The 15,748-nt window shown below is 35.3% G+C and overlaps 2 protein-coding genes and 1 long non-coding RNA gene across 3 annotated transcripts; 2 read left to right on the top strand and 1 right to left on the bottom strand.

The window, feature by feature from the left end:
• Positions 1 to 142: 142 nt before the first annotated feature.
• LOC141430443 (uncharacterized) lies at positions 143 to 1,281 on the bottom strand. The gene is made up of 2 exons (XR_012451644.1): positions 892 to 1,281; positions 143 to 354 (listed from the first exon to the last, which is right to left on the bottom strand). It is a non-coding gene; the product is annotated as an uncharacterized lncRNA (long non-coding RNA).
• Positions 1,282 to 1,391: 110 nt separating this feature from the next.
• On the top strand, positions 1,392 to 4,967 carry Tsen34 (tRNA splicing endonuclease subunit 34). Its single transcript, XM_074091136.1, has 7 exons — positions 1,392 to 1,545; positions 1,666 to 1,752; positions 1,867 to 2,002; positions 2,562 to 2,677; positions 3,131 to 3,241; positions 3,327 to 3,473; positions 4,768 to 4,967. Exons 1-7 carry the CDS (start codon positions 1,494 to 1,496, stop codon positions 4,959 to 4,961), a joined length of 843 nt encoding a protein of 280 aa, XP_073947237.1. The 5' UTR covers positions 1,392 to 1,493; the 3' UTR covers positions 4,962 to 4,967.
• A 3,322-nt stretch (positions 4,968 to 8,289) lies between these two features.
• Positions 8,290 to 9,991, top strand: PDCD-5 (programmed cell death 5). The gene is made up of 3 exons (XM_074090567.1): positions 8,290 to 8,450; positions 8,576 to 8,687; positions 9,128 to 9,991. Exons 1-3 carry the CDS (start codon positions 8,385 to 8,387, stop codon positions 9,337 to 9,339), a joined length of 390 nt encoding a protein of 129 aa, XP_073946668.1. The 5' UTR covers positions 8,290 to 8,384; the 3' UTR covers positions 9,340 to 9,991.
• The last annotated feature ends 5,757 nt before the right edge of the window (positions 9,992 to 15,748 follow it).

Genomic DNA, 15,748 nt, shown 5'->3' with positions numbered 1-15,748 from the left:
TTAGGAAATTTTACTATAAAAATCAGTACTTACCAAATGTTAATATACCACGTATTACTTTTAATGGTCTTACTACTATTTTGCTTAGATCTCTGCGCTATGACGGGTTGGGATAAAAAGCAAGGGAAGCAAAAGGTTTTAATTCAGTTTCATCAATCGCCATTTATTAATATATAAGTTTTTGCAATAGACTATGCATGTTAAGCACATGTAAAATGTGACTAAGGGGCTATCCAGGTAAACAATATCACCACCAACTATCCAGGTAAACAATATCACCACCAACATTCTGAACCCACGTTCGAAATCTGTTCATTTCCTTCGCCGGATCTGGGAATGCATGAAGACTTACACCTAAAAATAAAAATAAGTTATGTTATACTCTTTTTTCAGATTCATAAAAAGCACAAGTGCACACTTGTTCTTACATATAATGTGCAATTGTGCTTTATTCTCATAAAACAAATTTGAACTTGTGCCACAAAAGAAAAAAAAGGAACCCCATAAATGATCACATATATGATCCCTTATAATATAGGTATATAAAGGCTTATATGATGTGTCTGTCTTTTAAGACCTTTTTTCTCTGGAAAGCGCAGAGGTAGCCTCATCATCATTCCATCTGTTATCCTTAATCAGAGACATAGGGCTCTCAGCATATTTTTCGGCATAATAACGATGTGATACGATGGCTGTGGTGCCAAAAACATTGATCAAAATAAGAAACCCTATTTCAACAACGGTTAATGATTATTATTAACCTTTTAAATACAGTTAGAATGTATACCTAGCGATATCATTCGCCTTTGCCAAGCTTACTTCAATAGGTATTTTATGAGAGACTGAAAGCTCAACCTTACAATTGGTAAACTAATTTATTAGAATGGTTACCTTTTCCACTTCTCGTCATGCATCCAGGCACGCAGCAAATGAGAAAAGACATAATATTTAACAATTACGTTCAGTAGATCATAGATACTAAAATCAGTCTATCTCGTCTCGACGCTAAATCAGAGGAGAATTTAACGGAGGAGGAAGCACTAAAACACAAATGAAAACACAACTCACTAAAAAAACGGCAAAAAAAGGTTGGAAAAACTGTAAAACCACAAGTTTTCTAAAACTTTGCAGACATAACCGACATTTTGTTTTTTTTACCTCGGAAAAGCAATGACAGATACAGCGGGGCTACTACGTAAATCGAAACTCGAAGTTCGTATTGTACCGTCCCTCTCACTCTCGTATTAAGTAGTATAAGTGTCAGAGGGACCGCACGACACGAACATCGAGTTTCGAGTTTCATAGTAGCCCTGCAGTACAGTGGCGGATGCGCAAGCCGCGCGAGCCAGGAAAAAAAAAAAAAAAAAAAAACGCAGTGATTATATACTCTTTGGTTACTTATTTACGGCTAGAAGTTCAAAATACATAAATATAGTATAATATCATAACAGCTTAGTATTTCTCACGAGATTGAAAAATAGAAATACACTATAATGATATCTCTGTTCGTTGAAAACGGAATTGCATATGTATGGAATGCAGAAGGTTTGAATTTAAATGTTTAACCTACATATACCTTTACCTTGGCCGCCATTAAGGGGAATAATAAAAATAATAACTTACATATATAATTACAATTTACTTTTTTATTTTACATTTTATTAGATTGGTTCACTCTACGCTCAGAACACAGAATATGTGGAGCTCTTGTTGGATCCTTACCATCCTTTCCTAGGCAGAATGACTTTATGGGTAAGTTTTGATAATCTTTGGGTATAGCTTCATAAACGCCAAGACATTTGTATTTTCCAATTTTTATTAATCAAACATAATTTATTATGTTTTTAATTATCATATCCTTCACAGGATTACCTATGGCACTAATGTACGAAGAAGCAGTATTATTAGTCAAGAGAGGAATATGTGAATTGTATGAACTTCCAAACATTAGTATTAAACCAAATGAAGAAGAAAAGCAAGAAGTAAAGGCTATGGAGGAGAGGTATTTATTTATATGCACTCTATCTAATCTTTGTTTGTATTAGATGCTGTGTATAGTTGTTATAGAGATAGTCAAATAACTATTAATTTGTCATTCCCTACGTCAAATAGTAATTACTTGCCAATATTTTATGTAAAAAAAGGAATATAAAATAATAGTTTTTTTGTTATCAGATAATAATATGCTTGTAGTACAATTAACGTTAAAGTGACAAGACAACTGTTAAAGTTTCACATCATGTTTGAAAAGCCATACAAAATTGTGTAACAACTGAAAGCAACAAAAGTGATCACTTATTTATGACATTGACTGTATGTTATGTACCTAGTCTTAAATTTACCATTCATGTTTGATTTAATGTAATCAAAAAAAAACCTAGTGTTATGAGAAAATAAAACAATAAAGTTAAAGAAATAGTCTCATATTAAGCTAATTGTGATTTTACATTCTTATATTTATACATATTTTTAAATTCTGGGAACCCTTTTATACCACAATATACTCCATTTGGACTTTAATTATTAATTAAAAAGCCTAACTGAATTATTTATTATTTTAGAATTTTGACAGAACAGACAGAAGCACTAAAGAAGAGAAGAATAGAGCAAATTGCACAAAAAATTGACATAATAGTTGCTGGTAAAAGGCAAAAACTTTTGTCAAAAGGTGTTTCAGGTATAGCTTTATATTATTATCCTCGTAAGGCCCAACAACATTTGCAGTGGAAATTTCAAAGAATCCCTTCTTAGAGCTACTCTATGATCCCCAAGAAATATATCTGCCAAATTTCAAATTAGTGTCGCTACAATTGGAGCAATACCAATGTATAAATAAATATCTAATACCTTTAAACAAGCAATTCTTGTGTATATATATATATATATAATCAGAATCTCAGAAACGGCTACAACGATTTTGATGAAATTTGGTATGTAGGGGTTTTTCGGGATGAAAACTCGATCTAACTGGGTCTCATCTCTGGAAAAACACTGGTTACCGAGTTATAGCCTGAGGTCGCCCAGGTACTTACTGTTAATTGACAAGTTACAAACAGTTGGGCACCACTATGGTGCGCGGGACGCCTTATGGAGACCTCAATATCATATCATGACAAATGTATTTTTACAGATAGTAATTTAAACAAGGAAACATTGTTACAAGAAGAAATAGATAAATTACCAGCATTACTGCCTGCTCATGTGTTACTGCATTTACCTACTCAGCACCACATTGATACAGGTATAATATTTTTAGTGAATCAACCAGTTGAGCAATCTGCATTACAACATTTTTGCAACTCTGTTTACATTAATTCCTTTTTAAGAGAAGAAAAAAGTCAGTGTGGATGCAATAAACTCTTCTGCATCAAGAGATGACCAATCACACTTTTTAATATTTAATTATTTATGGGAGCAAGGACATCATATCACCAGTGGTTCTAAATTTGGATGTCACTACCTACTCTATCCAGGTATAGTAATTGAAATTTGAATTAACATACAACATAACATTAACATTATGGTCTGTCCCAGAATTCGAGATACTAAAATGACAGTCTGAAATGTCAAACGTAAAAATAATGTGGCCAGCATAAAAGGAACAGTGCTGCTCCGTGATTTCGGTTTCGTAAATAACCGATAAAATGTTTATTTTACGATAGCAAAAATAACATTAATGCATTCAATATTCTACTTTCCATTTTACTTTATCATACGATAAAGTGATGAAATCTAAGCACAGGTAAAAATACAGTGTTCATCACTTAGTGCCAACGTAAAAAATAATACAGAGGGGCTACTACAAAACTAGAAAAACGAAGTTCGTATGGCTCCGTCCCTTTCACTCGCGTATTGAATGAGATAAGCGTCAGCGGGACGAAATCCAAAACTCGAACTTCGTATGTTGATACGAAGTTCGAGTTTTGGATTTCGTAGTCAGGGCCAGCAGGGCTACTACGAAATTCGAAAATCGAAGTTCGTGTCGTTCCGTCCTTCTGACACTACTATTTAATTTAATACGTAAGTGAGAGGGACGTTACGGTACGAACTTTGATTTTCGAATTCCGGAGTAGGCCCTCAGATATCACACAACGTCATTGTTCATGTTTTTCGTATTCAAGTGGTATTCAACCGATTTTCGTTACTTTACTCGTATTGTCATCGGATGTGATCAGTGCGTTTTCTCGTGTTATTGTTGCTGTTGACGTTATTTGTTAAATTAGTTGAGATAGACTTTTTATTTGTTAATTTTGTTTTGTTTGGTCGTGTTTTTGTTGTTTTGTTTGATTAAACATGGACTCTGAGCAGCCAAGTACTTCGTCGCATAGACGACGCAGCGAAGAAATACTTTCGCCTCGGAAAAAACGGAAACGTCAACCTCTTAGCAAAGCCGAGAAGTATATGGTTGTAAAACTTACTTAGAATGAAATTGAAACTTAAACATCAACATCTATAAAAAGTCGAAATATCTCGAAAACGGTCGCACTTTTATTAGACCTATTTTACCTTTTCTAGAATGTCCTAAGTGCCCTACATTTTAGTACAGCACGGATCCGTTCATATCTTAATATTTTACGACATACATACGTTGGTACCTACAAAATCTTTCGGTGATAACCGGTTGCGGCACATCACTATTTATGAGACGCAAAAAACAGGTAACACATGAAACGTCATTTTAGTATCTCGAATTCTGGGACAGACCATAATTAATGTATATTTTTGTTAAATGGGTGATTTAATTATTATACATTATTACGATTGCAGGTGATCCAGTGAAATTTCATGCCATGTACATGGTTAGATGTGTGAAGGATGCTAGTACAGCCTTTAGACCTATTAATCTAATCTCATTTGGGAGATTAGCTGTTGCAGTCAATAAAATAGCCATTTTGGCTTTTTGTAATGATCATGGACAAGTTCAGTGTCAAACACTTCAATGGCATGACAATTTTAGTTGAATTAACCATACTTTGTTTAATTTTATTTTTACAACCCACAACCAACCAGGTCACCAGGTTACCAGGTCTGGTTAGCATACAAGTTGCAGGTACACTAAGCAGACAAAATCAGGGTTGTACAGTGCAACCCTGTATTTTTCGACCTGGAGTTAATGAAAACACCGAATAGAAAAAACAAGAGGATATGGTGTGCCAATCAAACACACTGATCATAAATAAATATCTAAAATATTTCGCAGTTTATTTTACAATGCTACATTTTGGAGATGTCTACTAAGTGATAGGTTTAGTTTTAGGGTTCGTAGCCAAAATGGCAAAAACGGAACCCTTATAGTTTCGCCATGTCTGCCTGTCTGTCCGTCCGCGGCTTTACTCAGGGACAATCAATGCTAAAAAGCTGTAATTTTGCACCAATATATATGTAAACTATGCCGACAGTGGTACCATAAAAATAAAAATTTTAGGGTACCAAAAAAAAGCAAAAAAAAGGTGGGTAGGGCTCCCATAGACGTAAAGTGGGGTGTTTTTTTTTTCTCATCCAACCTTGTAGTGTGGGGTATCGTTGGATAGGTCTTTTAAAACCATTAGGGGGTTTCTAAAACATCTTTTCGATTCAGTGATTTGTTTGCGAAATATTCAACTTTAAGTGCAAATTTTCATAAGAATCGAGCGTCGAATCGACCCCCCCCCCCCCCCCCCCTTTTAAAATGTAAACCGGTGAGTGGAAATATTTGAAAATATTGTAACGGCTAAGTTTGCTTGAGAATTATTAGTAGTTTGAGTAAATAGCAGCCTAAGGTATAAAATATACCTAAACTTGGAAGATTCCGTATAAAATACGAAATCCTTAGAAAAATAGGTATTACTTATTTTTTTCGTAATAGCTACGGAACCCTATTTTGGGCGTGTCCGACACGCTCTTGGCCGGTTTTATTTTTATTTTATGTCATGTATGAGAGAAGCAGCAGGGCTACTCCGAAACTCGAAGTTCGTGTCGTGCGGTCCCTCTGACACACTGTTTGATACGAGAGCGAGAGGGACCGCACGACACGAACTTCGAGTTTCGGAGTAGCCCTGCAGTATACAAGCCTCGGCCGGAACCTGGGGTTGTCGGCCTCGCATCCCTATCTATATCTGCTTGGCCGGCAACCCCCTACTTCCCGGCCTCTACAGTATTGTACTATTACTGCAGAGGGCGGGAAATAGTACATTACTGCAGAGGCCGGGAAAGAAAGGCTTGCAGGCCGAGTATGTATAGACGGCCGAGCGAAGCGAGGCCGGATACCTAGGTATACGAGGCTGGCATGTTTTTTCACGCCGAGGCTTGTATAGTGCTTTTCTCAAACATGCACTAAAACAAATAAAAACTAGAAATCAATGTTTGATTCGTAAGACAACTAAAATTGTACCAGACTCAAATTATAACTACCATCTATATGTGTTTTTTTTTTCATCTAACATGATTTTTTAAAACGTTAAAATAATCCCCATAAAATGAAATTGCTATAAAACATGTACATATAACGGACTGCAACAATAAAAAATCACGTTTCTAAACGAAACTTTTGAAATGACAATGAAACTTACTTGCAAAATGGCTAAAGCCCAAGTCCAGTCAATCAAAAAAAAAAGACAATGACACTTGTCAATTTTCCCGCCAAAACTTTTTTTTATTGTGTTTGCTGTTCTGTTTTTAGGGCCATTGTACACGAACTGCAGCCCATTTAATCAGCTACATTAATAATTTATATGAAAATTAAATTGTAATTTGACGTAAAATGCGTCGGTAATATTTATATATTTACATATAGAATATTCAGTCCTGTGAATTTATTCAGTAACTAATAAATGAATCATAGAAATTCAGATTGTTAATTTTTCAAGTTGTGTATAATGGCCACTATATTTGATCTTATTAGTCTGTGATATTTGACGTTTTGCATTTTGAAACAAAAGACTGTTGTCTTGCAGGCCTAGGCCTGCAACAGTATATTTTGAAGCCTGTTTTATGGAACACAACAAACATTACATAGCATGTTTGAGAAAAGTTTCTTTTAAATCTCGATTTTTGTACGTAATTATTGGACAACTCGATGAAAACCCGGCTTCGCTCGGGTAAAATGTACTCATAATAATGTTTGAAAAAAATTTTTGGCAGTAAAGACTGTCGTAATAATCGAAGAATCTTGACGTATATTCCCAGCCTTAATTATTATCACACACTTTACTTAGAGGGTATATTTTACTATAAGCCCTAGCAAGTGACAGTGTAGAAGATTAAATCAACGTAAATCATATAAAATATTATGTTTCAGCACTCGACAAATTTATTTGACAAGTCACAGCTTTTTCTTTTTTACTAAGGTGTCACATCATGTACGTAGAGGTTTCAACTTAACAACTTTAACAGCTAACCTACGTATCGGTATTTCACCAGTAGATATTTCTTCTAAATCTTATTTGCCTAAATAACTACGTAGTCAGTCCCAAAGTTCTGTCACAAATGAAAATAATGATAAAAACAAAAGTACCAATCAGTTTTTAATAAATTATATACCAATTTAAAGTACATTTAATAAAAAAATAAAATTACTTAAAATCAGGGCTTTAAATACCGTTAAAAAGTGGTAACGTTACCAACTGTCAAACCGATGTAACGTTAAATGATAATTAACGTTAAACGACTTACCGTTACTTATACAACTTTTTACCGGTTAAAAAAATGGTAACGTTATCAGCTATTCATTAAATTAACGTTAATTCAAAAGTATCGTTATATCATTTTAATGGTATTTATATTACTATTTACCGGTAAGCTTGGGTAACGTTAAATGGCAGGTTATCCTCATTTATCGAGCGAGTATGCACGCGCTAAATTGGCAACACTCGGTAGCATAGCAAAAATTACCGATCGTGTTACTTCGGTATCGTTATAATAATGTGAATTGGGTAACGTTAACAAGCCCTACAATGTAAAGTAAATTTCCCGGTAAAAATAACGGTAATTAGGTAACGTTAAATAATGTTAAGTTATCAATTAACGTTAAATTTTAATACCGGTACTTGGTATTGTTATGATTTTTACCGTTATTTAACGTTACTTATAGTGTGAATTTGGTAACGTTAACAAGCCCTGCTTAAAATTATTCAAAATGACTTCCTTTGTTTTTGTCGTCAATAAAACAGATTGACGTGATATTGACTGACGTTTTACAAATGTTGCTATGCTTGCTTGACTTTAATTTTTATAGTCTGTGGTGCGGACGTTACCGTACCGTGACGTGACGTGACAGAGAGAGAGAGAGAGAGAGAGAGAGAGAGAAGAAGACAAAAAACAGACAGAAGGCAAGACAATTTACGAATTAAAGTGAATTTAAAAAATCTTTATACGTAAATAAATCGTGTCGTAAATTTGCTATTAAAATGGATGATCCAGAATTAGAACAAATCAGGAAGCAACGTTTGGCTCAAATGCAGGCACAACATGGGGTAAGTAAGTGTTGCGCCGTAAATATGTAAATAACATTGAGGTTATTTTATTCCGAACAACAACATTCCTACTAAGTTATATGTTTTACCTGTGATTTAATACGTATTATGATGAATAATTACAGGGAACCGGCGATCCTAACCAGGGCAAAGCTCAAGAGGAACGGATGCAGGCTATGGAAGAAGCCAAAAACACTATTCTTTCACAAGCACTTAGTCAGGACGCTCGGGCCAGATGTAAGAAAAAAGTTTAGTTATTCGTAAATCAATCAATTTATTGCATTACCTCCTTTAAATTCAATCTATTGGAACCTGAATAAGCACAGAATAATTATACCTGACTGAACTGTAACAATTTTAAAATAGTACCTATATATACCTAAGTAAAAAGTACAGTAAAGTACATGGCAAGTTGTTATGACGAATTATCTCTAAGATGTCATCTCTGTTTGTTTTGTCTAAAAAAATAGAGAGAGCAACACATTTATCTGTCATATAATGTTTATCAATGAGTGGTGAACCAGGCCCATACTCATAAATTCATTCCTTTAAATAGTTTTTGTAGGGAGTAAAATATACTCACTCATACAAAATTACCGGTTACTGCATACATTTGAGGGCCAGATTTTTTGCCACACAGTATATTTTGAAATAAACATGCTTCAATTATATTGCAGTGAATACTATCAAGCTAAGCAAACCAGAGAAAGGTGCAATGGTGGAAAACATGATCTGCAGAATGGCCCAGATGGGTCAAGTACGCAACAAGATCTCGGAGCAAGAACTGATTCAGCTTCTCGAGTCACTCAACCAGCAGATGCCTAAGACAGCCAGTACTGTCAAATTTGACAGGAGAAGGGCCGCCCTTGATTCAGATGATGACTTGTAGCAGTTTCCATAAATGAAGTGGACTTTATCATATTATGACACAACAACTTCTGCTGCCTTGAATTATTGTACACAATGAGATAGACTGTATTTTCTTATTGTTGACTTATTTGCAATATTATATTCTGTTAGAATTATTGGTCATTATGAGCCAGTACTCAGCAGTTTCCATTCAGTTTTAGCAGTGGAATGATGTCAATATCCTGAGTTTAAAAACTCCAGTACTGCAATTTCTAACAGCTAGTGGCATGATGTTAATTAACTTTAGAGGGTCTCACTTTCACTAAATTTATTTTAAATATACATGCAACTTAAAGGTGGTTGACATCTTTGTCTTTAAAGTTCATTGTTGTACTTGAACTTTGGAGCAGATACCTACTGTATAAAAATTGTATGATGTTGTATGAAAAACAGTCTTTAAACAATTGAACATGATGCATTCTTGCTCCTAACTGCAAAATATAAATAACAGCTGAATGCATATTATTGAATGAATGCATATTATTGAATGGTATGTATATTATTTAAACAGTCACAATATAATGCTGATCAGTGCTATTAATTATTTATGTGTAGCAATTACAAAAACTAATCAAAATTACTTTAGTTCTTAACCTAATAATTGCTTTTACTTAATACAAATTTATCTTTAATTTTGTTTTATTTCTCATATTAAAGGCATAACAAATATGTAAATGTAGTGTGAATATGAAATTATGCGTTGACATGTCTGAGTATGGATTGGATCCAAATACAGTATTAGGAGTCTAGATACTTCTCAGCACTCTTCTATGTTAGTTTTTAGTCTAGAATCTAGACTTGTGAGCATGTATTAGTCCATTTTGTTGCTTGCTTAAGGTGTGGCAAACGCATCATCATTATCATCATCTCGGCCTTTGCGTCCCACCGCAGAGCACAGGCCTCCTCTCAAAACTTGAGGCTAGCAAATGGAATTGTGCATTCAAATAACTCCAGTTTTATACGACGGCGACACCTATTATAAAACGCTTTATAAACGTCATTATCACACCTTGTTTAAAGGTTAGGTACTTACCTATATGTTATTCAGGTGCAAATGCTAATCCAGTAAGGTATACTTACTATAAGAAATTGTTTAGAAATATATCGCTATCATGATCAACTCCTGTTGATTATCAAAGCATTTAATAATTCTATGCATAATACCTAGTCTATTGTTATCTTTAAAAGTATATGCTTCACTATACGTAAACTTTTCAGGAATGGGTTCTACTTTTTTTTAAATAAAAAAAATAAGTTTGTATCGTACCATGCGTCTCGCTCTCGTATTAAATAATATAAGCGTAAACGGGACGGCAGGATACGAAGTACGCATTTTGCACTTCGTATCATAGGGTCTGAGGCCGTATTGCCTAACGTTTCTGAATCAAATGACATTTTGTAAGGGAAATCTGTCATTTGATTGCGATCGCGAGCGTCAGAAACATTAGGCAATACGGCCTCTGGATAGGGTTAAATTTCGTAGCAGTAGCAGGTGCAAAAAAAAAACAGGTAATTAATTTAGTAAGTTGAATATTTCGCATCATGAATCGAAAAATCGTCTGGTCATTTTAAATAAAAAAAAATCAACCATAATTTGATTGCTTAGTAGCGACATCTCTTTCTGGGTGAGCGGTTGGTTCCGAAAGAATGTGACGTCTGCCGACGCAACATAGATGTCGCTAGTGCTGCTGCTTAAGTAGCATAGTAGAAATAAGCAACCTGGGATATGTATGCATAGGAAAAATTTGTGTCTAGATTCCTGTCCAGCAGTGGTGTAGGGGTTATAGCACGCAGCACGAAATGCTGAGGACATGGGATTGATTCCCAGTACTGGTCTCTTTTTCTGGTTTTTCTGTGCATCCATGTCTCAGTTTGTATTTATGATATGGTTTCACGGGATACCCGTAAAAGTAACAAATTTGGAGTTGAAATAAAAAATACAAAAAGGCTCCAAAAATCAATCATAATTTGATTGCTAAGTAGCCTGCGACATCTCTTGTCTGGGTGAGCGGTTGGTTCCGAAAGAATGTGACGTCTGTCGACGCAACATAGATGTCGCTAGTGCTGCTGCTTAAGTAGTATAGTAGAAATAAGCAACTTGAGATATGTATGCATAGGAAAAAATCGTGTCTAGATTCCTGTCCAGCAGTGGTGTAGGGGTTATAGTACGCAGCACGGAATGCTGAGGACCTGGGTTCGATTCCCAGTGCTGGTCTCTTTTTCTTGTTTTTTCTGTTCATCCATGTCTCAGTTTGTATTTACGATATGGTTTCACGGGATACCCGTAAAAGTAACAAATTTGGAGTTGAAATAATAAATACAAAAAGACTCCAAAAAATCAATCTTAAAAATATGCATTTACGTCGGTGCTGCGTTGCTGCGATAGAGGCACCTCGCGTTGTTGCACTGATGATATGGGTCGTTGGCATCGAAAAGGTTAAAAGATCTATCCCACACAATAGGGAGGGTTAGACGAGAAAAAAAATCACTCCCAGTTTGTACCTACTTAACATACCTTCCCTTTTTTTTACTAAAATACATTTTTTTTTTTTTACGGTGTACAAGAAAAAAACGGAAGTCTTATTTATAGGATCACTCGTGCGTCTGTCTGTCTGTCACAGTCAATTTGCTCCGAATTTACTGGACCAAATCAGGTGAAATTTGATAGGATGGTGTAATCCTATGACCCAAACTCTGATGTGCAAAGTAAATTTTTTTTTAAATAAGGGTCATTTTCGGGGCGCAAATTAGAAAATTAAAAAAAAAAAAGATTTGCAAACCTTAGTGTGTCATATACCTATCAAATGAAAGGGCTCGTTATGAGGATCTTGAATATATTTTTGTTATTATTGCAAAATTAATCGCACATTGAGAACGAGACTGTCACTATACAGAACTTGCCGTCTCTCAAAATTACACTGAAAGAATTTTAGCGCTTAGTGTAATTTTGCAAGTTGACACATTTTGTTTAGTGACAGTCTCACTCTTAAAGTGCGAAATAGTTTTGATTTTATTCAAGATCTCCGAAACTACTGAGCCTAAATTAAAAAAAATAAAATACGAAATTAGTTCATTGGTTGTAGATTACAGGAAAACCTAAGTATAAGAATTCTATCAATTGGAAGTAAAGTGGTAAATTTAGTATATTTCGTTCACTTACGGAAAATAGTTCACTAAAACACCACTAGATAGCGCTAATAGTAGTTAACTCGCGTTTAACTGTGAGGACTTCAAATGTGATATTTTGTATTTAATTTAAAAAGCACCGTAAAAATATAAAAAAATAGAGGAAAACATTTGACTTTGGCGTTGTACGGAACCCTCTCCACGGGAGTTCAACTCGCACATGGCCGGGGTATTTTGTCGGCATTGTTTCTACATATATCCGTGCAAAATTACAGCTGTCTAGCACTGATAGTCTGAGCAAAGCCGCGGACGGACGGACAGAAAGACAGACAGACATGGCGAAACCATAAGGGTTCCGTTTTTTGCCATTTTGGTTATGGAACCCTAAAAATTACCAATAGACGAGGAAAAAAACATCCCCTATTTACGACTATGCAATTTTTGTAGCTGTAGTAGTACAGTCATGTACAGTTGAGTTCATAAACTTGTGAGCAAAAATTTGATGAAAAATATCTGAAGTCTGAACACGCTTCTACGCCGTTAACGTTAACGTTAACGATATAGTTCATATCGTTTTCCTGACGCTTTTATTATTTAATACGAGAGTGAGAGGGACGGTACGATATGAACTTCGATTTTCGAGTTTCGTAGTAGCCCTGCAGGGTCAGATAGGAAATCACGACTTTTATACAGTTCCAAAAATACTGATAAGGGACCCAAGGATTATGATTGGGATTAGTTGATTGATTTTACAAGATAAAAACTATAAGGGTGTGTATTTTGCTATGAAACCCTAAAAATAATATTGCATAATTTTTTTTTGAGTGATATTCTAAGGGATTCGGCTAGAGGCACTTTTGAGGTGATTTTGTTTATCTCCGAAAGTTTATCAACCATAAGGCTGCGATTCCACCAGATATGTGCGAGGAGTGAATTTGTCATTACATGAACCAATGAAACGCTGCATTTACCTATCCTTGCTGATCGCTCCGCCAACCTGGTTCCACTAGAGATGTGCTGAGCGAGGAGTAGATGAAGCGCTTCTATTGGTTCATGATAAACATATTCCTCGCAACACATCCTCGCAAATCTCTGGTGGGAACTCAGCCTAATGAGTATTTTATTTTTCTGTCTCACTCAATACGGTATTTGACAACTCCTGATTTTGCCATATTTTAATATTACTAGATGAAAACCCGGCTTCGCTCGGGTAAAATGTAGACTCATAATAATATGTCTGAAAACAATTTTTTGCCAGTGTTAAGTGTTAAGGACTGTTTTATACTAAACCTGTCTCTTTCCAAACGCTTTTCTCTATGCAGCAAGTATGGCAGTACTGGCGTGTGTCTTCCTCTGTCTAATCTTGAATTTCGAACCTTTATAACTTTGTTATTTGTAAAGGTAGCTTAAAAAATGATTTTCTATTCCATAACAGGCATTGTGTAGTTTTAATTTATAAAACATATACAAAATATTTAAATACCGTATTAGACCTAAAGTACCTAGACGTATAAATAGGTTTTTACCTAAAGACATAATAATTATTAGGTATTATCAACCCTTAATTCCTATGCGAATATGATAATGCGATTAAACGATTAATTACGTTTATCTTGTAAAAACAATCAACTGATCCTAATCGTACTTAATGCTTGGGTCCCTTATCAATATTTTTGGAATTGTATAAAGTCGTGATTTCCTATCTGACTCTGATACTCTTCAATGTCGAACATGTTCGTCGGAGTAGGTAATCGGCCTGTGTTTACTAGCGGCGTCGGCGGCGGCTGGCCGTTCACCCCACGCCGAGGAGTTAGAAGTGCTGCTGCAATCTGGCCAGCAGGTCAAGGCCAGGATCTCTGATAACATCCTCGTGGATGCCAGCCTGGATGTGGTCAGTAAAAGAAGTTGACATTGATATTCCTTTAAATGTTTGAGTAGGAGTACCTACCTATGTACAGTTGAGTTCATAAACTTGTGAGAAAAAAATTGATCAAAAATATCTGAACACGACTCTATTGTTAACTGCGTAGAAGGGCAAATCAACTATTTTACCCACACTTTGGGCGTCTCCTGCGTTACCAAAATTGTCTCTGGCGTTACAAAAAAATCGTACTTCCAACAAGATATTTCACGGTTTAATAGGTTGAACTTACGTAGGATGGCATGTTAAATAGGTAACCAAACAGTTAGACAATCTAAATATTTCACACGGCCCCAAATTGACCCTGAGATCGTCCTTGGCTTGTACTCGTAAAAAGCCTGGAGTTAAGTGCACTTCCAAACATATGGGCGTTAGTAGTCAAGAATCAACTAACTACATACAATATCAAGATACGTCCAACATTCTCAACTAGGATATTAATATTACAAGAGTACGTGGATCCAGGGAACGAAAGAAGATGTGGCGGCAGCAAATAAAATCACGGAGATCAAAAGGATGAACTTGCTGTTTAATAATATTATAAGGATTAACCATATACAAACAGATTAAGTTTTATGACACAATACAATAACACGATGCGAGAGTTGCGAGAGTCAGAGCGCAAGAGGGCGGACGGAAGGACGTCCAATAACAAAATGCAAAAAGTCAAAAGACATTGACAGCTGTCATGTGACATCGCAATGATTGATAAGTCGTTTTTATACAGAGCTAAAACATTCCAATACTTCCCCTCTATGTCTCAAAAACGACTCTACCACACAAGAATACAATGTGCAAAATCAACTGTATAAAGAGACATGACTACAATCCAAACTATTAATGAACACATGCAACCAAAAGAACTATTAAATGTTAACAATATTCATTGCATTCATAAAGTCTCTATGTTTCACAGAGCCAAGGGGTTTGGTCAATATGTCAGCTAACATCTTATCAGTAGGCATATACTTAACAGAAATGACATTATCTTTAATTAGATCTTTAACATAGTGATACCTCACATCTATATGTTTTGTACGTTTGTGACAATATTCTTTGAGCTCTAGGATTCTTTGCGCACTTTGATTATCATTAAATACAATCATATCAAATTGTTTAACTATAATCTCTGCTAAGAAATTTTTAAGAAAGCTCAAATCTTTACATACGTCTCCGATTGCCAAGTATTCCGCCTCAGTAGAAGATAGAGCTACGCACCGTTGCTTTCGTGACTCCCAATTAATGACATTATTCCCCAGCTTTATAACAAACCCAGTATATGATCTACGATCAACGGGATCATTGGCCCAATCGGCATCGGTATATGCTGTCAAACACAATT

This window comes from Choristoneura fumiferana, chromosome 8 (genome assembly GCF_025370935.1).
Source record: "Choristoneura fumiferana chromosome 8, NRCan_CFum_1, whole genome shotgun sequence".
NCBI lineage: Eukaryota > Metazoa > Arthropoda > Insecta > Lepidoptera > Tortricidae > Choristoneura > Choristoneura fumiferana.
Note: the sequence above shows the minus strand (reverse complement) of the source record. Positions and strands in the feature narration are given on the sequence as shown.